The sequence below is a fragment of the Falco punctatus genome, assembly GCF_963210335.1.
Source record: "Falco punctatus genome assembly, chromosome: 2".
Taxonomy (NCBI): Eukaryota; Metazoa; Chordata; class Aves; order Falconiformes; family Falconidae; genus Falco; species Falco punctatus.
Window position 1 is genome coordinate 81,690,181 of NC_137581.1, and position 26,729 is coordinate 81,716,909.

The 26,729-nt window shown below is 41.8% G+C and overlaps 1 protein-coding gene across 2 annotated transcripts in view; it reads left to right on the forward strand.

The window, feature by feature from the left end:
- Nucleotides 1-19,816, forward strand: part of NDP (norrin cystine knot growth factor NDP) — a 52,882-nt gene extending 33,066 nt beyond the window's left edge. The window contains exons 2-3 of one of the 2 annotated variants that reach the window (XR_013925811.1): nucleotides 4,562-10,758; nucleotides 12,063-19,816. Coding sequence is in view for 1 of the 2 variants with exons in the window: in XM_080374282.1 (XP_080230408.1) it covers nucleotides 4,562-4,789 (228 nt within the window). In the remaining variant the exon portion in view is untranslated. Of the gene's footprint in view, nucleotides 1-4,561 lie in introns of both variants that reach the window. The other variant, XM_080374282.1, reaches the window with a different exon arrangement.
- The last annotated feature ends 6,913 nt before the right edge of the window (nucleotides 19,817-26,729 follow it).

Sequence of the window (26,729 nt, forward strand, 5' to 3'; positions counted from 1 at the left end):
GGTAGACATATGGCTTCTGTTCTGGATCTAGCATATAAACACAGAACAATATTAGACTTGCTAATGAAAATTAGATGCAATGTCTGTTCCTATATATATTGTGTTAAAATATAAACAAGTCAAAAAAAAGAAGGTTCTGCGGGAGTAGCTGTGGGAATTGTGGTACCTCTTGTTTCCACTGAGTTTCCATTGTGAAGCTTGGACTGACAATTGATGTCAAGCAGAAACTCTGCCCTTTTTTGGCGTGATATATTGGTTCCACTGAGCCATCCTTTTTCACGCTGTATGTTTTCTCTTTTAGTGCAGCATAGAATTACAGAAGTTAAAAATGGCTTCAGAAATCGCAAGACATATTATGTTTGCTGTCAGTCTTGGTTAAAAAAGGATTATGTCCACCATGCTTCTCTGTGGAGGCTGCCAATTGTACCCACATGGGAAGTAGTTTTGTTACGTTTGGAAACATCCACCCAGTGTAATTTAATCATTAAAATCCCTCTTGCTTGTGACCTCACACAGATGTTGAAAACAGGTTTCCAAAACCTTTGGAAATGTAGTCTGTTATAGTAAAAGAATGTATGAAAGAGACACAAAAGAGGGATGGAAGGAGGTCATTTTTTCCTGGAAAATAGTGTTTGACTTCAAGGAAATGTCTGTATCAGCTCATGAGGTATTGCCTTTCCTGACCATATTGGATTCTGCCTGACCTGGTCCTCATCGATGTGCTGGATTGCCTCGCTGCTGCAACCAGTGTCTCCTAAATACCGGCTGTCACAAGTGTTTCCTCTAGATGTGCCAGAAATGTGCTACCACTGACAGCCTCACACTAAAGAATCCATCCCAGAGAGACAGTGACCAGGTAAAGAAAGATTTAGCAAATGTTTGAAGATATTTACTCATGAAGTTGCTCAGGAGATCTTCAGTAATGCCTGTTTGCAGCCAGGCCATGGATACTGTGTGAAAGTCTGTTCTCATGCATCTCAGCCCATCTGCTTTTGGGCCTCAGATTGTTGCTGAAGTGCAGAAAAAGAGGACTACAAACACCATTGCTAACAAACCAGTTTACAACTTCTGAATTTCCAGAATATAGCTTGAATGATCAGAGTCAAATACTGCCTCATACTCAGGTTACCCTCTTTCATGCCCTTCCAGATACCTATGAGACAGTGGACTCTAAGTAAGAAAACCTGTTCTTCCCCAGCTGCTCCCACACTCAAGCCCCCTGTGGTTCCCACGTTGTAGCACTCCGTGCTTCTGACCCCAGCATCGCAAGGTGACACACACAAGCTCACATGTGCAGGGGGCGAGGGGAGCCAAGAGGCACACGTATCAGATTATAAAATACCCACACGTTTTTACTATATATACACACCCTGTATTACTGTGCTATGCCATCATAGCATTACTAATTATTTAGGCGATAATCTCTATTGTGCTATAGTATACGATGCAATAAGCAGCTGGTGCTATTGATTAAATGGCAAAGCAAAGCTTTTAAAGTACAAGCTATTTCCAGCTCATTTGCACACCTGCCAGAATCCACTGGTGCTGTTCCAGCTTTATGAGGAGGAGGAGGTTAAATTTTGCTGAGGACTACAGGTTAGCCCAGAAGTTTAGAGAGCTATCAAAATGGGAAGTCTGAAAATTTTTTATCCTGCAAATGTAACTTGATACCCATGGTGCTGTGCCATTTGTAAAAGTTTACACTGTCATCCAAAAACAGGGCATAAAATCAACACTGTGTAGTTTTACTTGATATGAATACTGACCATACTCTTATGAAAGCCTATATAGCCTGCAAAATTTGAAATTAAAAGGATTCTCCACGGACTAAAACATGTTTTTAAAGACAAGGTTTGCTAAGCAATTATAAATGCAGTTGCACACTGAAGAAATACTGACTGGTTTTGCATTAGAAAGCTTGCTATTCATAAGAAATGTATTGAGACACAGATATTGGCACATCAGATAATTCTACCCTATAATTACACTGCCGCAACTCTTGTGTAGTCCTTAATCCTGTTCCTTGGATGTTTGGGGTTTTTTTTCCTGGCATTTCTGAAAGTACCTGCAAATACAGGAGCAGATGTGTGCCATAAAACGTGCTTAGGGTAACAGTACCAGAACTGTTCCAGCTCCAGAAGGAACAGAAATTATTAGAAATCATATGCAATCATGAATCACTAGAAATCACCTCCACCATACAGTAGTGTGTGCTGTCATATTTGGGCTGAAATCACAGAATCAATGAAATGGTGGTTGAAGAGACTCTGGAGGTCTCTGAACCTCCCAAAAAGCAACTTGTGGTTGTTGGACAGCCCCCTTTTGCTACCCCTGAGGAGAGTTTAGCTCCGTTGTCTTTGCAACCTTCAAGCAGTTGCCACTTGCTGTTGGATTGCTCTTCACCCTCCCCTTCAGCTTGGGAATAGCCTGTGACAAAGTTTGGTGAACTGGTCAACGTGGGGGACCTAACAAGAGCTGTTGAGATGCTGGGAAGGAAACTAACTGTTTTAAATGTCCCAGTCTGCTGTCTTTCCTTTGCAATACATGCAGGATATGATACCTGTGTAGCCCTTCACCAGCTGCCTGCCTGTCACTGTGGGAAGTGTTTTTCCAAGGGGAAAAAAATGGATCTTTATTTGTCAGTGATGGAGTGCTAACTCTGTAACGACTGTTCCTTTCCCTGTGCTCGTATACACTAAAGACACTGGTATTAAGGAGCTTGATGTAGCTGATATGTCTAAAGCCAGGGTGTGGCTCAACAGTACACAGAAATTTCCTTCCCACCATATTAGTACTAACAGCTGATGTGAATTTGCTTATGAATCTGCTGCATCACAGGAAGGGGACCATAAATTTATGCTACAGATCATGAAGGATGGCAGATTTGTCGGAAAGTAACATAAACCAAGAAACAAGATGGTACCAACCCCAGATCATCAGCTCATGAAGACATCTTCCTTGTGATCTTGATCTGTCTGTGTTGAATGGAAGTGTAGTTGTTAATGTATTAATACAATATATTAATGCATTTGCAAGCAAACTATTTAGCATGCAAGTACTCCTGGAAGAGTGATTTTTAAGCACTGTACAATGCATGATCCATGCCTTTCCCATGGGCAAAGGCAGTGCTGGTATTTCCTACTTGATACCAGGAATACTCTCTCTCTTTCTCGTCTTTCCTCATGACTGACTAGAGAAAATTAAACATTTGACATGTCTGCTTGCAAGACATGGAGATTTGCAGCTGGTTGAACATTTGTAGCCAAAGAAGCTCAAAAAGGTTTAATGTAAAATATTTGCTGTCACATCTGTAGTTATCCTTTGAGATTGTCTGGAAAAAAACATAAGATATGTGCAGCATGGTTAAAAGGTACTTTTCTTCCTTGGTTATAGGATAGTCTTAGGACTGTTTTACTGCCTTCTTTCTCACCTCTGCCACATTTTGCACTTGTTTGGATGATACAATAAGTTGGGTTTGAAATTTGTGTTGGCTCAGCAGAATTAGCTGATACGGACTTAATATTTCATTCTCCATGGAGGTATAAGAGTTTGTCCAAACTTGTCCAACACTCACCTGTTATCAAGGTGGTAACAGCTATTTCTAACCACATAATTTCCTGAGCTTTAAAAGATCCTTTCCATGCTTTATATAGAGCTTAGGAGATTCTGCCCAGCTCCTTTGCTCAAAAAGGGGTTGTTGGGGAGGGGATTAGGTGACTTCCCATGGGCTTTCCTTTCATAGTGCCTCCTGTTGTGCAAGTTACCTTGTTTTTGTCACAGCTTAAACAGTGAACTCAGGAGGAGAACAACCATGGAGCCTGCATTGCTTTTGGAAAATCTTACTAGTGAACCCTCATGTTTAGCAATGAGTTCATCTTCTTCACATTTTCACTGCCTTATGCTATGCAGTGCATTTTATACAGATATAACTGATGCAATTATATATATACACACGCATGTATATAAATGTAAATACAAATTCAAGGCGATCTTTGTAAAAGGAGGGAGCTAAGGACTTAGTTCTTTAGAAACAATAAACTAAGCATCATCTTTATATTTCTGCTTTATATGTTTATGTATCTAAACATTTGAGACATTCAGGACCAGTTCTGCTGATCACTAGTATATACAGTCAAAACACTGGAAAATATCCAACCGAAATATCAGTGTAGCTGATGATTTAAGGGTCCAGCTGCCACAAATCTGGGGTCAGCAAATCAGAGTTGTATTCACCATGCCTGGAAAGCAGGGCTTGCTGGGATCATTTGGAGCCCCGAGGTCAGCATTCAGAATACCAGGCCCTGTAGTCCCTGCTGGTGTTGGTGCTTGGGACTCCAGGAGAAGCCTTGCTTTTCCTCCTGCCCATATCACCTTCTCTGCTCTCTCATACACAGCTCAGGGGCAATGCACTGTGTGGGGCTGGGTGCCCTTGCCAAGGTGGGGAGATGTAGCAAGTGAAGAAAGACCAGCCAGACTGGAAGGAGGTACCCATCTGCTGGTGTTAGCTGCGTGCCGGCAGCCATGGGAGCGTGTTTCCTAATCCATCTCTTTTCCCTCGCAGATGGTGCTGCTGGCTCGCTGTGAAGGGCGCTGCAGCCAGACGTCGCGCTCAGAGCCAATGGTCTCTTTCAGCACCGTCCTGAAGCAGCCTTTCCGCTCCACCTGCCACTGCTGCCGGCCCCAGACCTCCAAGCTGAAGGCCATGCGGTTGCGATGCTCGGGGGGCATGCGGCTCACTGCCACCTACCGCTACATCCTCTCCTGCCACTGTGAGGAGTGCAACTCCTAGGGATGTACCTACCACAGCTGAGAGGGGACTGGGGTGCTGGTGTTGGGGAAGGCTCCCAAGAAGTAATCCAAGGTGAGGCCGATTCTCCCAGCGTACGATTGCAGCGAGGACAGGACTAAGCAGGCTGGATTGGATCTGAGAGCTAGTGTAAAGTATCCCAGGGCCCTGGATGGTGCCAGTACCAAAGTGTGGGCTGCGACAAAGGCAAAAGCACGAGGACTTGTTTTTAAGAAGCCTTTCTTTTTTTCTGAAAGGGTATTTTTGTCAGTTTCTTCTTTTTCAGGCTCAGCTCCGACTACAGAGAGGTGCTTTTACTTTAGGCCACAGGCAGCAGGGGAAACGAGAGGAAGGCCAGAGGGACGACAGCACTGTGCTCTGGAAGCTGACGTTCGGACAGAGGATGGGCATCAGTTCCCACATACAACCTCTTAACCTATCAACTTATACTCAGTCTCCTAGTTATATTGGCCTTCAAAACAAACTGTGTTGTTGGCAAGGGTTATCTGTTACTGATCTAGCAGCCAAGTGCTGGATAACTTTAACTGTGGTTTAGCAGAAATTACAAATAAATCATTAAAAAGTGAACTGGATATAAAATGTCATGCTGGGATTACCCAGCCCTAGCCAGCTGAAATTATTATTTGCAGCGTGCGGCATCAGAGTTCAGTGGCTGAGCAACTCTTGAGAAGTGAAAGGTCATGAAACTCATTATTCCCCTCTAAAGGCCTGGAAATGGGACACATCACATCTGTCACAAAAGTCATTATTCAAATGATAAAGACTAATCAAAGATTAAAGTGACACGTACTAAATGGAGTCTTTTCTTAACTTGAGTAGACCTGTTGATGTACAGAGCCAGAGCCACCAAAATAACGACCAAGCCTAGGACTTATTTTCATCTACACCTCTTAGGCCATGGAGTGAGTACCACTTTGGCTTTTAAAGACAGGCAATCCCAAAACCAGGGGAATCACGCTGAGGTGCCCATAGGAAGTTTAAGGCAGAGCCTTAGTCCCAGCATCACTCAGTCAATCACAAAGACTGTATCTTGATTTACCTAGTGACCTGCTACCTGGAGTCCTGGTGGACTCGCCATCCAGTTTGGCAGCTGCTCAGGAAATGGCACAGCTCTTGGCTGGTCCATACACCCATGCATCCTTTGTGCATACACAAGGATGTCGGAGGCTGTGGTGGGGTTAGTGCAAGCCCAGACCACCTGTAGGTGAAGGTGTCCCACAGTCAGGGCATGTGTCCCACAGTCAGGGCATCAGAGCTATGGAGTCCTGCAGAAGAGAGTAGCCAGCACTTCTCTGTAAGAAGCAAGCAAGGCCATGAACTGCTTTCATGTGTAGGATCATTGCAGAAATAAATGCCTTGAGGAGCTGAATGAATTATAGTTATTGATAGGGTGAAAGGATCTCAAAATAATAAAGGATCCCAAGTTTTGGAATGATATTTGGTATTTGCAGAGAAAATCTGTCCCTCCTCCATTAACATGAGGTTTTAGGAAAGTTCAGTCATAGTCTCTTTTGACTGCAAGAAAACAACCTGACAGTTTTTATATTACAGTTCTTGTCTCTTTAAATGGCAGTATACCCAGTCAGTCAGAAATATGTCTGTGATGTTCATAAGCCATTTTTTTGATAGAAGTCATCTTCATGGCTTCATATGCTCAGCAGCACCCACATGCATAGCCCCATGGTTATTCTCTGGGACAGGCTGGAGATGCTCCCCTGCACACCGATGTCTGCTAGGGCTCCATAGCAAAGAGGGGAAGTTCTATCCAAGCGCAGTGTTCGGTCCATCTGTTCAGCACCATCCAGTCTGTCTGCAGCAAATGCCATGCACAGCAGCTCGAGGCAGGGGATCCTCAGGGTCTGCCAGGGACAGCAGTCGTGCTGTGGTCTGTGCAGTGGCTACTGTGGCTGCTTGGGCCAAGCCAAATTCCTTTGCCACTGCCTCCTCATGACGAGTACGTATGGGATGTGAAGGTGGGCAGGTGACAGACACTGGCCTTGCAAGCCAAGTTCTGGAGCAGGACGGCAGTCAGTAGTAGAAAGCAATGGGGGACAGGTATACCCACAGACACCAGTTAGAGAGGTTTGTGATACACGGGAAGGACTGTCTGTCTTTCGGAGACGACTTGGAGGTGGCCAGTTTTTAACAACACAGAGCAGTGGGCAAACAAAAGGGTAAATTAAACTGTTAGAAACTGAGGGATTTAGACTAAAATGTCAAAACTGGGAGTAATGAGCCCCAGTGAGCTCATTAGATACCACACACTGTTTCAGCACTGTCAGTCATTCTTCTCACATTTGATGCATGGTCTGAACATCAAAAGGTAAGTGAAGGGAGGGTGAGCCAGGCATTATCACCAGACTACTTTATAAGAAAGTTCATATGTGCATCTCTTTTCCACTCTCTTTCAACCTCCAGCATCTAAAAACCCCAGTATCCAAAAAAGCACCACTCCCTACTGTTAATTATATATGGAAAATTCCAGTCCTTACCCAAAACACCAACAATACCTATGATAACCAAATAACTATACTGCGAAATATGCGTGACCTGTAAGTGTGAGTATAGAGACTGCTGCGCACAAACAATGCTATGCAGTTATCTAAGGAATGGGGAATGTTTGAAGGGTAATTGCTATATCCAGTATCACATCCCCCCCCAGTCGTGCTACTATCCTCCTTTGCTGGTGAAAAATGGGATGATGGGGGCTGTGATGTGAAATTCAGGTGACGATTGGTGGCACTTCTGTATGGCTGCAAGCGGCTCTGCTGGCTGGACAGAATGTGGCAGAGCAGCATGGCCCCAGTCACAGTCCTCTGGTAAGGAGAGAGGAGGGGTTTAAGCAGAGACCATGCCTGAGCTGAATTAGCAAAAAAGAAAATATTTATAGCAAGACAAGAGCTTGGCTGGTATTTATTCCCACATCCCCTTGCTATCACGGTGCCAGAGCTATAATTGCTCAAATCAGTCTCACAGGAGATATTTGTGTTTCAACAAAACCTTTTTTTCCCCTCTCACACCCCACATTCCTTCCACATTTGCTTGGTTCCTCTAATGAAATCATCGCCTTGTGACCGCAAAGGCTGTTGCCAGGCATAAATGTTGAGGTGAATTCAACATTAATTTAACTGTTGAGTTGAATAAATGCATGGAAGGAATATAACAGAAATTATGAATGACAAGACAAAACATACTTGTAAACAGCTAGAACTGGATATTAAGCAATGAATCACTTTAAAATTCTCATTTTGGCTTTGTTAGGCAATCTTCATATTAACATTTAAGAAAAGGAGGAGCTATTCTTCAAAACCAAATGCCCCGACTTGGTTATAAATCCATATTTTGAAACTTTTTTATCAGTATATTAGGCAACTAAGTGCTGAATGAAGAACAACACAAGTGCCACCCTTGTTAAAATTCAGGCAGTGTATTGAAGCAAAAGAAAATGAGGCTTCAGGTGAAAACTACATGGTATGCCTCATGCTGAGAGAGTCTAAATGGTGTTCAGAGATGAAATGCTTCCTGATTTCTTAGCTTGACACCACTCTGGATACTTAAGCTCTGTTTTTCAAGTCAGACTACTGTGTAAGGCTTTCTTGAACTAAACAACAGTGAAGGCAATGTCTAGTTGTCCAGATAATGTTGTGGGGCTTATTTTTTTCCTAAAGTATTCTCTCGCTGGGACTTGAATAAGAAAGCTTTGTCCTTTTCTCCTGTCAGCGCATCTCACCCTTGATGCACCATCTTCCCTCGCAGAAAGGTTGGTTCAGCTGTGATCATCCTGTGGTTTGCTGAGACTTTCGGCTGTCACTACCCTATGCCCTCTTTTCTTTTGATTAACTATCTGAGTCCAGCTTGGCTTACTTCTGAAAGCCAGCCGTCCCTGCAGTGGTGGTGTTCTGTGTCAGGTGGATTGACTGTACTCAGAGACCAGAGGGAAACACTAAACCTTTGCTGGTACCTTTTGATTGTAAGAAAAGCCTTATAATGCTACTGCATTTTGTGCCTATCAGAAATAATCAGTGTTTTTCCGGAATAAAAGAGCCCATGACCTAGCAAATTTTAGTTATTCTGCTCCCAGCTTCAGTGGGTCTGTTAAGCACTTAAAGCTGTAGAGATACAAAACCAGTTTGCTGGTTCAAGCTTTATATGAATCTTAAACTGAAGAACTCGCTGCTTTCTTGGGTATGTCCCCACTGACCTCCCCTATACTTCATCTTGCCATCTGAGCTTGGAGGACTTCTACCATACCAGAGATCCCAAGCCTGGCTGTCTCTCAGTGGCCTTTGTCAGGGCTTTTGTAAGCTGCTGACAAAATGCTTATGGCAATGATGGAGAAGTGAAGCTTGCTGATGTCCACGGTACACGACAGCCTGTGCTGGGCCTTCACATGAGCCTTAGCTGAGACCTGTTCATCAAGTCCTTGCAGACCTACCATGAAGCCCTGAAACTCAGGCAGGACTGCATAGCTTTCAAACAGAGTATCTTTGTGAAAGAGAAGAGAAATAAAAGGGGAGAGGTTACTGTCTCATAGGAACAGTCTGATGCTCTGCTGCTCTGTGTGTCCAGCCTCGGTTCTTAGCACCTCATGTGAGAAAAGAGATGCCTCTGAGCTCCCTTCTGTGGGTGAGTGGTTTTCCAGTGCATAGTCCTACATGTCTAAAGACAGTGGTTTCTTACCAAATTTGTCTGAAACAGGATTAAACCCTCTAGGAAACACAGTTCTGTTTAGCAAGGAATTTTTCCTCTAACTTGGGCCATAAGTATTTTTTAAAAATCCAAATGCCATTAAAAAGATCATCATAAGGGGTTGGAGATTGAGAGTGTGTGTATTATTTTCTTTGACTCTGTAGTTTCAAATATAAGGGCTTTAGAAAAAATAAAAAAGGTTATATCCAGGGTAAAAGTGGCTGACAGCCTTCTGAGATAGATTGCATTATTGCTAACAGGTATTGAGACAGATACTCTTACAAAAGTGCAGCAGTGTTGGAAAGTAGCAACCCAGTTAAGTTTGCTGTGTTGCAGGTATACAAAGAAGCTAGTTGGGAATCCAGATAGTGAGTCTATCCCTTTTAATTTGCAAGCAAGGGGTCACCATCTTTATTTATGGTTCAAAAGAGAGAGGACACGTAATCCCTAGTCTGCAAACTATGTCTGTAAGCAGGCTAATGCACAGAAAATGGTTCTTGGTGGTTCTATGATACGAAGAAGATGCTTTATGTACATCAAGATACAAAATATCAGAGTTCACTAATGAGATTAAGTAATCTTGTTTGGCCTGCACCAAGAATGCATATTTCAAAATTGTTTGTTTTGCCTTTTTAATTTTTTTTTTAATATACCATTTGGGAGCAGTCTAGGAATCAAAAATATGTATGAAAAGACAAAATAACATCATTTATCTCAGTCAGAATTAATACTTCCTCTAGATGCTAACCAATGGTACATCCCATGAAAATGAAATAATAAAATCAGGTAATCACATTCCCAAGTAACCTACATATATTAATCTGATCTTCTTTCTAGGAAGAATTAAAGAGCAAATCCTGAGTTAGAGCTGTTTTCATTTGGATGCACAACTGCTATTCCAAGCTCTACAAGAATCACAAGACCTCATAATTTTCTGTTCCTTTGCGTCTTTCCAGGCACAAAAACTAATGAAAGTTAGCACTGATGTTGTGTAGTGCAGACAATCACCATGTAAAAAAGAGGATTAATCTGGGCAGCAGCAGGGAGTGATGTGCCAGGATTCATCTTTCCCAGCTCCCTACCCTAAGCACTAGAGACTCTGCTTTGTTGGGTCTGGTTCTGCCTCCAGAATGATTGATACTCTGCAAGAGAGGTGGAAGGTCCTCTCCCCTGAAAGCATCAGTCCCCAGTTCTGTAACCGGTGGGGATCAAACCGCCTGTTCCAGTGAAAAAAGGCCTGGAATCAGTCTCCACTGTCTTGGGTGAGCATGTTTTCTTGTGGGAGCTGTGCAAAAATGGGATGGTAAAAACACCAAAGCAGTTGTCCGTAAATGCAGTGGAGTTTGATTGAGCTGAGCATGTTCTCAGCATTGGCAGAAAAATGAAGCTCCTCTTTGGACTTGAGTTTTCTGTATGCCAAATGGTTTTATGAAGACACAAGTTTCCAGGTAGCCCCTGTAGGAAAGGCAGAGTCTCTGCTGGTCAGAGACTTCTGTTTGAAATTCTGAGGCCAAAAATGTTCCAGGTAGGTATCTGAGTGTATTGGAAATTAGATTTGCAGAATTCACACAAACAGTATTGAAAATGCACTGAAACTATTTCAAGTATTGAAATGATGTACTTGAAAATGACATAAACATGCTTTTGCAGAAGTCAAACATTCACAACAGCAATCAGCCACATAGCTTTAGTAAGAAGCAGTTTGGTACTATTAGAAATAACTTTTCATCTTTTTGTTATACTCCTGTGTACATGTATATGTACATATGTGCACAAAACAAGGCTCTGTTTCACAGGCATGTCTCTTCAGTTTCCCAGCCTTCTACCACTCCCTGAGAGCCTGGTAGCTGCAGAGGAGCAAAGACCTCTCCTAGACCCTCTCTGCTGCTCTTGGAAAGCAGCTGTCTTTCACCACTGTTTGCAAGAGGGACAAAATTTATCAAGTAGGTGGCCTGCATCACTCATCATTCTCCTGATCACAGCAGGCACCCAAATCCACCTAAGTCCCTCAGCTGACTGCTCAGATACAGCTCTCTGTAGTCACACCAGCGGTCACTTGTTGGAGCCAAATAAATATTCCAGACATAAAGTTCTGTTGCTCCTTGTATAAAAGGGATCAGGGTGACTCCATATGAAGCTGCATGTCTACATTTACTCCTTTCATCTGTGCTTGTTATGGCTCTCATTTTTTAAATAGCAGGCCTTCCCAACCCTTGTTTTGATACTTTTAGAGTACTGATAAAGAGATTATTGGCACTTTCACAAAATTCTTGTATGGTGTTTAGAAATTGTGCCATTCTTAATCTCTGGAACTATATTTGAAAATGTAGTTCTTTTCTACAGGCTGTAACTGTAGGAAAAATACATCAGAAGATGAACTACAGCAGACAATGCTTGGGGGAACTAAGACACCATATTCTAAACTTTGCTGAAATAACAGTAAGGGATCTTCTTCTTCTAAAGAGATCCCATAATTAATACTTAATTGAATAAACACTAAATTAATTCTGAGTGGGATTTTTCAAAGGTGCTCGGTATTGGCTTAACTCCACTTTCATTCACACAGAACTCAATCTAACTTCAGTAAGAACAAACCCCGGCCAGCGCCACAAAGCCTCCTGCCTGAGAGTGATGGAGGAGGGAAGAGAAGGGGAAGAATCCAGTTCTGCGGTACACCTGGTCAGGATATTGGCAGTCCTCAGCATCAGATCACAAGTCTGCTGCCCTTAACTGAGGAAAATTCAGAATTACACTCATTTAAGTTTTCTTCATGCCTTTCACCTGCCCTAGTCCTCTTCACCTACTCCACGCCTCTAACTTGTGCTGCTGGGATGCCACTGCTAATGTCAGATATATCTCCACATTGTCACATACAGAGCTTGTCCAAACGTTCACTGTAACTGGGAATGGGATGCTGGAAGAAGAAACCTGTGACCTGCTGCAGCAAGACTGTGCAGACTTAAAAGCAATTCTAATTTTATATGAGCTAGATATGTTCAAATATTACCACTTCAGGGACTAGAGTTACTACTGCCTCACATATCTCATTCCCTTTGAAGTACAAGAGAGTCCCTGCACTCATCCCCGTGCTTCCTAATTTCTCCCATGTTGTTTCTTTGTTTGTATTTGCTGTTGCCTTTAAGGCCTTGGTTAATGAGGAGCCAGTAGTCCCCCTCCCTTCCTCTGTACTCTACAATTTGGAAACAGCATCGGGGGGGAAATATATGCATCCTCCTCCTCTATAACTGAAGACTTCTCTCCTCTCTTGCATCTTGTTTCAAAGACTGAATGATGTGCTAATTGTGGCTTTTCATCTGCAGGCACCATAAACTCCAGAACACTGGGACTATTTTGTGACCTGGTGCTGGAAACTCACTACTGACTACTTTGTGATTTTTTCCCCTTAAACTGTAATAGTAGATACAGGTGTATGTTTATGTGCACATAGACATACACACAGAGACGGAGAGATAAAGAGGGTGAGACTGTGCTTATTACAGGATGGGAAAAGCTATGGTTTCTAGACTTGGATAATCACAGCTTTGTGGGACATTATATTATAGTCTTTCAATGAGATATAAAGAAGAAACAGAGAGAGACACACATAAATCTACTTTTTTATATTCACAAATATATTTTTATGCATTTGAACCCAAACAGTGACATTGCTGTCAGACAAAATAGCTGCATGAATGACCTTGAACACAATAAAATAAAAGGTGGTAAATGATGCTAGGTCAGCAGCACACCTGGCTGCAATGGAGGCAAAGGGCATTAATGGCTGCTTCTACATTTGTCCCTGGAGCTTGAGCACAGCGTGAGGATCATATATGATGAAATACCTGCAGGTCCCTCTTCCCTTCCTGGGAGAGAGCTGGGGCTGAACCTTTAGGTGACACTTACTACTGCTCCTGGGAAGAGCAGCACTGCAGCTTCTGCTGACCTGGCTCAGCCCTGCAAGGAGAAAACCAGGAAAGCAGAGCCACTCTCTTGATTTTTCATAGCTCAGGTTAATAGACAGGTTCCTCACAAGCTGAAAAATGATGTATTTCAAAAGCTGTTTGAAGGTGACTTTTGTCCTGCGGAGACAGTGTTGACTAGTGCATACAGGACATAAAGCTGTTGGTGGATCCACCTTGTCTAGGCTATGTTACTGAGGCTGGAGGTTATGTGTGCACCTGGCTACCACCATTGCAGGATGAGTATGGTCTCAAAGACTCTTTGTGTAGATCCACACAGCCAGGGAAGCTCCCTTCAGGTCTACCTTGCATCCCAATCTAAAAGGATCCCATTGACCTTCAGCTCCAGAACGGGACATAGTATCACCCAGGAGCAAAGGGCAGTGGACGCATCTGGCACATTTTGCTGCATGGCCGCAGAAGGCTGTGTTGGGTTGTGGGAAAGTAGTGCAGAGGCTGTGTGACTGGGAGGAGGGCTGTTGCAGAAGCAGTGGGAAACACGAAGAAGCAGGCTTCTGTGCAAGTTTTGTGCTCAGCAAGGGCAATTTGGAAGGCCTGCATCAACAGCAAAGTGTGTGGTTCCCAGTCCTTGCCATACCTTCTGTGAGATCTGGCAGGCTGGAGAACAGGCAGAAAAAAGTGGAAGAAAGCTTTGTGCTAGCAGCAAACCCCAAACCAATTAAGTCACATGTGAGGGCTTACAATTTTGTCTAACAAAGCCAGACTTGTAACGTAGAGGAATTATAGAGGGATGAAGCTGGGTTAATTAACATTGATAATATACAGCTGTGGGCTGGCTTCAGGGGCAATGGGTTGGCTGACTTGGATAAGGTGCAGCTGTGGCTGGTTCTGTTAAGTAGTTAAATAGCATTAAGGGGTATGAGAAGGATGGACTGTATGAAGAGGGACCTGGAAGAAGCAGAGGGAGGAGAGAGAGTGTACCCCAGATACAGGAGAGGCCCCAGGAGAAAAAGGGGGTCCAGATGTGGAGAGGCTGGCTGGAAAAGGAGCCTGAAGAGGGAAGATTTCAGATGCAGTGGAGGCAAGAAGCAGGGTGGACTGGCCTGAAGAGGATGAAGAAACAGCACAGATGGTAAATGGGTTTTTTGAAACCTTGTGGGGGATTGGTGGCTGTGCAGGGGCAAGGTGTGTGAACTATTTATTGATGTTAACCTGGTATGTGATGGTAAAGACCTTGTTGAAGCCAGCTAGTTTTGATAGTGCTATGACATTGTAAAAGCTGTGTTCGTTTCACACTGTGAAATTGATACCAGGCATCACAAGCAGGGCCTGTGTCAGTTCAGGAGGATGAAGAATGAAAACAGCACTGGAGGATAGCTCTAAACAGCAGAAGGGGACGGGAATGGTCCTTAAACCTGCATACATGAAGCTGCCAACAATATCACACCACAATTGCAAAAGAGCCTGACATAACCCTAAACATTTCCCATCATGTTTTTACATTCCCAAGCCTCCTGGGATGAACAAATGTTTGGGATGGCAAACTTTTACAAAAGCAACTTTACACTGAGGGTGCCAGCTGTGGGGTGGTGAGAGTCTTGCATGGATATCAAAGATAGATCAGGAGGTATCAAATGCCCCATTGAAGCCCTGGCAGTGAATAGAAGAGTTAGATTAATAACAACTGCCCCTAATTTGCTGTTGAACTAAAAAGCTTGGTGGTTAGAGAAAGCCTGGGCTGTGGGGTTAATGTGCAGGTGGCCTCTCCCAACCCTGCTGCTAGAGTGGTGACATGTTAACAACAGAATTGCTCTAATGCTCTTGTCATTTCATGACATATCATGAAATACCATGACTATCCTTCCCCACCCCACCCCCCCCCAGGATAAAGCCAGATTACTATAAATGCAAGCAACATTAGTAATTTAAGATGATCTCATAGGTTAGGGCTAGGAAGACTCACTTTCTCTTTCACATGACAGACCTACTACCCAGTAGTAGTTACTGAGATCAGCAATAACAAATTCCAGCGTCACAGCATTACACCTGTTTGCATGGTAAATACTACCCTTCTTGTTTTCTTCTGCAATGTAAAAATGTGTACCAAAACCATGACTAGAATATACTAAATACATATCATCCTGTGTGTTATACAGAACTTAACAGGCAGGATTTGGCTCGTAGATCAAGGCACCCAGAATCAGGCCTATGTCCAACATCCTGCTGCAGTCAGTAGAGATTCAGTTGACACAACTGAGTCTAGATTCAGTTCACCTGACTAGGCATTAGTGTATATGTCTAGGTGAGCTGAGTAGCCTTCTAGACTGAACTGTCTGTCCAGACTAGATGCCTGTGGCTTATAACAGGAGGTTAAACACCTGTTGCACAGGTAGACATATCCTCAATCTCGATTTGTCACAGGTAGACATAGTCTCAATCTGCAAGCTGAATCAACTTGCTACTTCTTTCCTCCAAAAAAAAAAAAAAAAGAGCAATTCCTTTACTAAACTTATTACATTTACTGTCATTCTTACTGCAGCAAGTCACAGATACAGATCAATATAATGTACACACAAAAAAAGAAGGACAATTTTAACTTTAAGAACCACACAGCAGCTGTGGAGATCAATAGGAGTCACAGGAATATTCTTAACTTAGTCTCCCTAGTGATATCCTCACAAATAAAATGAGGAAACATGGTCTGGATAGAAATTCTGAAAGGTGAGTATGCAACTACTCTCAGAGAGTAGCTACTACTAAATGCTATCAAAATGGGGGGTTACATCATTTGGGGGCCTTCAAATTTTCCCTGATGACCAAAGTGATGGAATAGAGAGGATGCTTACTAATTAGCATGTGGCATTAAGCAGGAGGGATTGCAATTATAAATTAGTATTCAAATCAATCGTGACAAATTGAAGCTACTACTTAAACAGAGGTGAAACCTGAAAAAACACAGTGGACAAGAAAGAATAATCAGCTGTACAAATATAAACCTTCACTAGAAGAAGATGGGGGGGTATGGTGGGTCACAGCGGTGCATAAGCCAATAACATCATGTTGTTATGAGAAAAATAGATGCAATACTGGCTGGCATCATAAGGTATCTGAAGCAATCCTTCCACTTTATTCAGTATTAGTGAAGCCTCAGCTGGAACAGTGTGATTAGTTTTGAGCTCAAGAAAGAAGTTCACTAACCAAAGAAAGTATAGAGGAGAGAAATTCAAATAATCAAAGGGCATGAAAACACAGCCTGTTAAGAAAGAATTGAAGGAAGTGGGTTTTATAACCTTGAGAAGAGAAGGCTGAGGGAAAATCTGCTGAAAATACTAAAATATGCAAAAAAAAAAAAACCCCAGCTGCAGGGATTAAATTTCTAGTATCCGTAATGGAAAAAAAACCCAAAAAACCATTCTTACACAGAAGACTATGAAGGACTGGAAATAATTTAAATAGGTGGCTGTTAAGACGTATCCTTAGGTGCCTTTAAGAGCAGTTCAGATAAATGTTTAGGTATAGCCAATCCTACCTCTGGATGGTGCAAGGAATTAGATGGTTTCCTCAGGTCTCCTTCCATGCCCCTGTGTGTAACAGCGTGTCACAACCGTTTAGGTATAGTATCTTTCACTTGGGTAAGTTAATGATGCTTGACCCCTGAGGAAAGAGGTAAAAAATTTGTGCCACTAAACTAACCAGAGGAGGTCAAGGCATGCATCCTCATTGCAGGGTCTGCTGCAGAAAAATTATATCAAAGTGATTCTCTGATTGGGAAGCAGAAAAGGAAAGTCACTTGCAAGCTGCCATTGAAACTGAGCTAAAAAGGCAGCAGAGCTGCAACACTTGGAGAAAGTAAATACACCATGAATTTGTTTCACATAACAGGGCAGCCTGCACAGGCCTCTCAACATTTGGCTCGTTAATGTGTAGGTTAAAGTAGCCTAGTTGTTCCAACTGTTCTTTGGCAAGAGGAGATCTAGCTTTAGCTTGCAGCTGTGCCCATGAGCTCTCACTACAGATGCCTGTAGAGCTGAGGCAGATTTAACCCAGTCTTGAACATACCTCTCTCTGCATCTGCTTTTACCCTTTTTTTCCCCCCCACTTTCTCTCTCCAAAAGTGACTTCATCCTTTTCTTCTTGTTTTACATTTTGTACTCCTGTGCTGGTTTATACTCAGTACTTTCCAAAGACCTTAAAATGCTTGTCATGTAGCCAGGAGGCTTAGAAATCTCTTGAGGCTTGAAGTCAGGTCCTTGACACAGCTGGTATCAATGTTAATCCTTCCTTACTATAAAGCTCCAGCAATAAACAGATATGCTGCTGGTCTAAAGCATAGTGTCAAGACTAAGAAATAAAATACCTTGGTTTTGAATAAAGGAACAGGAAGGCTTAGGCTTCATAATCATGAAGGCATATGGGAAAGGGGATGGCCAAAAGGCAGGGAAAAAGATGTTTCGAAGCCTCAGAATGCAGCTCAAGAGAAAATATTTTGAGGAGAAGGTAGTAGTAGTGAGGCACAGAGATATGACTTGTAACTACAGTGAAAAAAAAAATAAATAATGCTGGTACCATAGAGAATAGGCACATGGAGTTACACTGTAAGGGCAGTCATCTCCTGGGAGACTGCTGTTGGCCAGGAGCAAAGGTTAAGTGAGGATGTGTGAGGAACCTCAGCCTTTCCCTGAGTGACTTTTGCTGTGTGTATGCCTCTGCTAAAGAACTATAGCTCTGAGATCCCAGTTCAGGAGGTTCCTGGGCAGTTTCACTGACTCCTTGTAACGCAGTATCACCTTCTACCAACCCTGTTTTTCACTAGAACTGATCAAAGCAAATACTTCCACTTTGAAAAAGAGCTGATTATTCTTTCCTCTCCACCTCTTTTTGTTGTCCACCTCCCCATGCCCACAGTCCCAGCTGAAGAGGGAGTTCTGTTTGTCTTCCCTGTTTTTCTACCTACTTTTCTGTGCTCCTGGAACAACTGACTTTCAAGAAAAGCAGCATTAAAATGCCCTCTCCTGAACTCAAGGTAGTAGGGGAAAAAAAAACAGCACAAAAACCACCAGGAAGGAGTGAGGCCCGATTCTTCATCCTCTGGATTCAGCAGAGTACTTCATCATACAATATAAAGGTGTGTCACACTGTGCTTTGTCTGGTTTTAAGGTTTGTGATGTTTCTTTCCCCTGTCTGCACTGACAGACAGCAGCAAGAGCCTGCTGGGCACTGGCTCCTCTGCTACCTTTTGACATCTGAGGCAATGAGCATCTTCATGTTGCCTGGTGTTTAGTACCACCCAGCTGTATTATACAAGTTGGTTGGAGCGTGAGAGGCAGCAAGGCAACAGGATGATTGTGGGGAGTTCTCTTTTTTTGTATCAAGTGTAAATCCTTTGGTCACAAAGAGACCTCAGTTACATACTCTGCTGGGGAACACAAATGCCCCTTACAGCTTATGAATATGTATGAGCTATGGACAGACTATTTTGGACAATAACTATGATCTGGAACATGACCAATGTTGAAAGGTGACATTATCATGGTTTATTTGAAGGTTACATCATCTGTAATTTGTCTTGAAATCAGTAAGGTTATGAACCTTTTGGAGAAGTACACACCAGCCAGCAGAATGTTTTGCTTCTATCTCATTTAATTGCCATGGCCTTTTCAAATGCCACCTCTGAAAATTTTTCTGTACGAAGATCTAAGTACAGGACATGTGTTCAGGCTCTGAGGCTTCATAGGGCTACAGTAATAACCAGAACATAATTTTTAATTGTATTCTGAGATGGTGTTCTGATTTTGCTGGATTATGAATCATTGTTGAGTATCGGACAAATTGACCAAAGCTAGACTCGTAGAGGAAAAAATAACTTCATTGCTGATAAAACTTGAGATTTTCCATTTTGCTGCTTCATACATTTAAACCAGGTTATTCTATCACTTTCATTATAAATAAAACCAGCTTCTCTGTCTCCTGGCGGGCAACATCTGTACTTCTCCCCTCCTGCCTTCTCCCTTAGGGACTGATACTTTGATGGGAGCATGATTAGATATTGGAAAAAGAAAAGGAATCTTGCTAGAACAGAAGCAATGCCAAAAGAATGCAATAAAAGACCACACTGTTCACGTGAAAAACAGGTACTTCATAACACAGCTGAGACATATCACCTTTTTGCTTGCCTGTTCAAAAGCAAGTAGTGACAATACAGTTTGTTTTACACTGAACACAGGTAAGAATGCTAACAAGATTAAATAACTATCAAATGATGAGGTCTGTGATACAAACTGTTAATCTTATGATATTTCTTTTCAGTATTTATTTGTTACCAGTATTTACCAAGAATTCCTCTTGCAGAGCACCAATAATGTTGAAATTAAACTAAAGTTGCTACAGTCTGTGACTAATACTAGTGAATATATGCAGTGACAGCTCTTTTGAAACGAACTATATGATGCTGTGTGCGACATATAAAATTTTAAGCTCTATCTTGCATATAGAAGTGCTGGAAGTATTTCTTCACAGTAAGACACTCAAGTTCTATGCTATTTCTGTTGGATAAAACTGAGATATGACCTTCACATCAGCCAAAGACAGACATACATTTATGAACAGAAAAGCCTTCTTTTTTTAAACATTTCTAATCATAATCAGAACAATTCTCCTCAAAGAATGTTGTTCCTTACTTAGGAATTAATGACATAATCTAAATCTTATGCTGTATCATTAAGCTGTCCCCAGACATTAATATTCATTTATATTTTGTCTTCACCCCTCCATAACACTCAGAGGTTATAGTGTCTGGCTTGGTGATTTCCCCATTTTATATCCCTCAGGCCCATGTCACCACTTAGAACTTTTGTAGGCAACCATGCATCTTCAGCTCTGTTTTAATTGGAAATACTATGAAGGTGATGTTAGCTCCACGATCATCTGTACATCACTTGCCACAGTCTCACAGAACACTAGGCTTTGAAGACAAACAGTTCCTCCAGTTTCACTTACAAGATATGAAGAATAATTGCCTTTAAAATTCAGGATTACATTATTTGGTGGCTCATATGCAACACCACTATCTCTGGAACAGGTCCTTGTAAAATGCACCCTGAACAGTTGGTGGAATGAAGACCAGCAGGCTATGAATGTAGGAAAATGCTTTAAAGGAATTATGCAGTTACTGCCCATCACATCATATTTAAGCTTGGTAATTTGGGAAAAGATTATTCTGAATGCACAGTGTCATCTTAAGATCTAAATCTCAGAGCCACGTTCTGAAATCTCCAAGTTTAAAAAGGTCCTCAAATCCAACAGTGAGTAACCCGGCCACATAAGGCTTACTGTATGCCTATAAGATTAGCCACAGAGGAACTGTGCTCTGGGTCTGCAGAATCCCTGTGCTTACTTTTATTAGAGCATGTCTTATTCACAGGTGCCATACTTGCTTCTGTGGTCATTGGTCAACATGCATCTGGAACTCAGGACACCTTGCACAGGCTGTTATCATGAATACTCTTCAGAGGATAGTGAAAACAAATTACAGCTATTCCCAGTGAAGAAATCAATCAACATCAGACAGCTGTCATGACAATATTTCATGTCTGGTTCAGCTAAATGTCATTACATGCACTCCTCTAGAGTACCTGTGCCAATATTTGTGCTATCTTCACCTCTTATCATGGTAATGTCATTCATCTAAGCTTTACCTGTACTTTCCCATGTACTGTTCATTGCCAAAGTCTTGTATATCTGCAACCCCTTTTCCAAGCATAGCAAACCACTGTGAAAGTAGGTATAGCAACACTGCCATATCGCAAGATGAGAAGTAGACACAAAATTTCACAACTCAGTTTAAAAAGCTTGAACACTGTTTACTTTACAAAGGCTTATGCAAAGGAAAACATGACATGGAAAATTCTAGGTATGATCTTGGGAGAGATAAATCAAACTTTTAGAAAGAGCAGAGTTCTCTGGAAGGAGTCTATTGCGGTTTAAGGCATGACTGCCGCCTCCCTTCCCATTCAGAGTGGCCAGAAAGACAGTTCAAGTGAACAAAGCACTGATTATTTTGCTGAGTTCCTCTACACCTTCTTAGGCCAATGTCTCACTATTTCCTCACATGGATTACCAATGTGTTCAGTATCAGCACTGCATGAAACAGTGCGTATGCAGCTGCCATCCTGGCTTCAGGAGACCTCCCCAGCCCTCCCTCAATGCAGGGCTCAGGTGAAACCTGCAAGCCTACCTCTCACCTTTTGATCAACCAGGGTAAACATAGGCACTACTGGCCAGACAAGCTCTGCAACACAGTTTGCAATAGCACTGAACCTAGAAGACAATTTTATCTCCTAGGGGCATGAAAATGGTGCTGGCTTTCCTGAAGAGGCAGATCAAGGGCAGAACAGAGGGTTTTAAGAGTTTGAATCCCAGGTATATAATTCAGTGGCTGCTGGCTAGCTTCTGCAAGATCTTTTGCCACTCACCATAGGACTGAGCCTACGGAGCCCAGACCCCAGCAGTTGTGCAACAGAGTGCTAATGCATGCTGTGCAACACCTTCTTCAGAGGAAAACATATACCTGGTTCTCAAGGGAATGCTATTTTATAATGCAGTAAAAGCCAGTGTTCAAGGAGATACGACTACTGTGTGCCAGTTTAAGAGATACAGGTACGTGAAAGAATCTCACTTCAGAATACATTCCTTCATTAAACGAGCCTCATGGTTATATGGTGTTTCCAACCCCAGAGTCTCCTATGAAAATGTCAGGATTTTTTCCAGAAATACCACACAGATTTGCTAATTAATCATAGTGTGTTTACTTTGCTTCTCTCTACTATTTTTATTCATCAATCAGTGCCAGACAAAATGCTGACTATTCTAATGAACTCGGGGTATTTGAAATCACTAACTAATATTCAAAAGGCCATTTCTTTCTGGTATTGTCAATACATATTCTCCAAGTATGAAAGTATGTTAATATACTTGGTTTATTAAATTTTTACATCAGTACTAAGGCATTTATGACTGTGAATTCATAAGATCTGACTGACAGAATTGCTTCACTTGCTTCACTTGACTGACATGACTTAAAAGTCACGTTTGTTTGCCAGAAGAATTACAAGATGAGATATTTATTGTACCTTTGTCCAAGTATCTCTGGACAAGTATCAGTTCCAGAAACCTGTGTGGCTTAGACAACAGTCTGTCTAACTTCAGTGAACTGCTTGCACATGCTGATGTTCTTTCCATCTAAAATCATGCATGAAAAGCAAACCACTTTTTTCAAACCCAGGAATTCTAGAACAGCAATAAAAAACATAACACAGGCTCTCAAAAATCAGTCCCTGACACCAGTATGAATCTCTCCACTGACTCCAATAGTCAGCAGAACACGATCACAAAATACCTTGGTGATTAGCAATAGGCCAAGCAAAAAAAAAGTAGCAGAAGTTGCAGATGGCTCTAAACAAGCCCCTCACATCACAGTCTGCAATATTAAAAAAATCCAAACAATGAAACTTACTTTGTGACCTGTCTCCAAACTGGTGGAGAGACATAGAGGATGAACAAGCCCACAACTGAACTAGCCACATGCACAACATAAGCAAGAGCAATAAGCAACACTACTGTATTCAGAAAGACATCATAGCAGTTTCCTTGACCACTATGCTTATATTGCAGACACATCCAGGTAATGCCAATGAAGACGATCAGGCCCACTCAGCAATGGTAGAGAATGCCAACAATGGTGAATCAGAAGAAAATAATGCAAAAAAAAGATAGACTGAAAGGATGTTAGGGAAGCAGGCAAGACTTCAAAGAGCACAGACTCAAATCCCTGTGTGGATGATTCCAGGGCATCATTTGAACTTCTAATAGAACATTTAAAACAAAAGGATGTCGGTCTGAACAAGCAAAGCAGATGAAAATAGCCTTGCACAGTACTCTACTGCAAGTGCTTGCGTATAATGAGTTACAAAGGTCTACACATCACCATAAGGTATCAATCGTTCCCCAGAAGGACATGAGAGAAAGCAATGGCCACTGAATACAGAAAGGAAGCAGTCAGTCAAATTCATGTGATGGTTCAGAACCCAGATTTTAATCCCAAAAGAGCAGAAGGCTCACCTTGCTTTTTCTGCCATCTGCTGTGCGATGATAATTGCCAGAAGATGATCACTGCTGTTCTTCTCCCAAGCATGCAGACAGTAGGGCCAGGTATTTGAACATGGTGGGTTTCTGTTTTCACACCGCAACCTGGAAGGTTGTTGATAGCCTAGATTCTGAATGATATTCTGATTCAAGGGTCTAGTTCATGAAGATGGAACCAGAAGCAGGCGAGGTCTTTGGGTAAAATAGTTAAAGTTGCTCTCAGCCCTGACAATTCCATTCAATGCAGTCACCAGCAACAAGAAACGAGATCTCCTTGAGCTGAAAAATGGGAGATGAGATCTCTTGGTGCTTTCCAGCTGGTTGCTCATCACTGTAAAGTTACAGCATTTTAAAAAACCCTGTCTAGTACTGACCTCTTCTAAAATCTACCCTTTGTGAAATACACCCACTGTAACACCAACTACATGCTGGCTACCTCATGAAACTATAATACTGATCATGAGAAATGTGAGAGGAGATCAAATAATATTTTTATCTGAAAACTATTGTTCAGCATCTGTATGTGACAATAGTTAAAATTCTGATGTACCTAAACTCAAAATATTTTAATTTCATTGAAACTGTAACATTAGTTTCTGTAGGAGATCTATAAACATAAAGTGAATGCAGCAGGCTCATTTTGCAGAAAACAAAGAGACTTATGACTGATCCTAGCGGCACTGTAGAGAAGTGCTAATATAAACAACACACCTTTGCAAGTCAGGCTTATTAAAATAGCCCAGCATTTCAAAAGGAGCAGGGTATAAAATGAAAGACCATAGGTAAAGACAGACCTAAATACTTAGACAGAAAACAGCATGAAGACAGTATGAAAACATCCAGATCTGAAAGAAAAAAGATACAGATTCTACTGAATTTAAACTATTGTGCATGTAGTCAGTGCATATATATGTATTTTTTTAATTCTCTGGAAGAGGTTTGTCTTTTATGGAAATGAGTTAAAGGAAGCATACAAAGAAAAGTTGATGAGGAGCTGGCCTTGGGAATTTATAGGATAATTAAAGATTTCAGAGAAAGTTTAGGTCTGAAAAGAATGGAAATTGTGTATACAATAGAAAGGAAAAATAACGTAAGTACGGAAAATCTACCTCAAGCCTCAAAGAACAGGATCAAGTCCTGACCCCAGAGGATTTAGCACAGAAAGATTTGGATTAAACTCAGCGATTTGCAATGCTGGGATTTTGAATGTTTAGAAAACCAAAGGTGCAAGGGGCAATTATACGATAAAACCTTGATTCTGGTCCAGCCTACAGCTAATGCTGTCTGTGGGTGCTTAAAATCTGTGCTATGACATTAATAATTAGCAAGGCTTCAGTCTTCCCATGTAAAGGGATTCTCCATGCCCATTCAGGAAGCTGTATCAGCTTTGCTTTAGGGCACTGGGGGGCACTAATGAAAGGCATGGAGAATGAGCAGGACAACACACGCCGTTGCAGAGGTAGTTCTAGCCTTCATGGAAGAGCAAGGAGACAATTCATCTTGAAGTCACAACCTTCTGCTGCTTTTTAGATACAAAGACAAGATCCTATGGTATATAAAATAACCTGAGTGGTTAAGTTTCCAGGGAAGATTTGTATTGATTTCTCCTTTTCATCTAGGTTAGAAGTATTAGTTAGCACTTCTGTCATCTTCACTGAGAACTCTTTGGGTAGCTCTTTGCTTACTAAGTACATACCTGGAATGGGACTTAGTACACTAGTTCTAATAATCTGAAAGTTTATCTAGTCTAAGTAGATTGGCTAATTGTCCTCCTCTTTAAATTTAGTTTTTTTCACTTGCAAGCATATTTCCCAATCTGCTAACTACTTTCAGGGCTCCTCACTGGAGCCACTTCAGTTTCTGCAGAGCCATCTTGGACTGTGGAAGTATGCACAGAAGTATAAACAACATCTCTCTAGTAGTCACAGCAGCATTACCATATACATGCATAACACATGCATAATGACCTCCATATCAATAAATGATAGCCTGTTCATTATTTCAATTCTTTCCCAAGTTTGAATTGTAGGAACTTCCAGAGTATCTTCCTGTATGCTTTTTCCTGCAGAACATGAGTTTTGCTACTGATGCTGGTTTATTTCACCACAGCCAATAATTAGTGAATGAGGCATTAGAAAAAATACAGTAGAAAAGACGTAATTAGAGAATGAAAAACCAGAGGAATGCAAACCTAGGAACTCCTTTTGACTCCTGTTCAGATTAAATAGGTTAGCAGCGAATTAATGAAGACTGGCAGTGGCCAGGCTGAAAGGGAGCTGTCTTTTAAGTGACAGGTAGAAACAGTGTGCTATGACTTCAATAGATGTGAAGCAGCAGGACCAGCACGATTAAGAAAAAATAAAAGGTCACCTGCCATTATTCACCGAGAAAACATTTGACATAAGTGAGAGGCATAACCTGTCTCTTCAGGAATTCTTCAGATTAGGTTACCAGCAAAGGACATGGCAGTCATTTTTGTTAAAAGGACCAAAGTGTTTTACTTCCTTATGTATTCTGAGGTATGCTAATGCATATTGCATAGGGCACTGCCTGTTTAGAGGTATAAGAAGGAATTTCGCTGCTGTCACCAATAGGCAACATAACTGCAAACCTGATAGTGGATTTCTTTTGGAGAACAATTTTGCAAATGAGAAAAGCAATAGGAAATTGGACCAGCCTGAACTGTAGGTAATGGTCAGGAAGAGATTAGCACAGTGGAAGGATGAGCTTGACATTGGGAAAATAATTTATGGTAGTTTAAGGGGTTTTTCCTGCCTGTTCTTTGTTATCTGTATTAGTAAGTATCCACATACTTTTATAATTACCATAACTGTTATTAATTCTTGCATCAGAACGGTGCTTACATCAGTCACAGATTTTTAAAAGCAGGCTCATTAGGACAAGGAATGGGAAAGGAAACTAGAGACTATGAAGTAGGACTGTCTGGAATGGTTTGAGACATCACATCAACTTTCCTCCACTCCTTCTTGGAGACAAGAAGTCTTGAAGAATGGGTTCTCCATGAGATCTAACGAAGGGACATGTGATGAACTCCTCCTTGTGTTAGACCCTATATGGCCTCTCTCCACTGAAGGGGAGGCTGCCTTTATACCCATTATGGGTGCTTTTGAGTAGGAGGATCCTTAAGTCTAAATAGACAAGGCTAATACGAA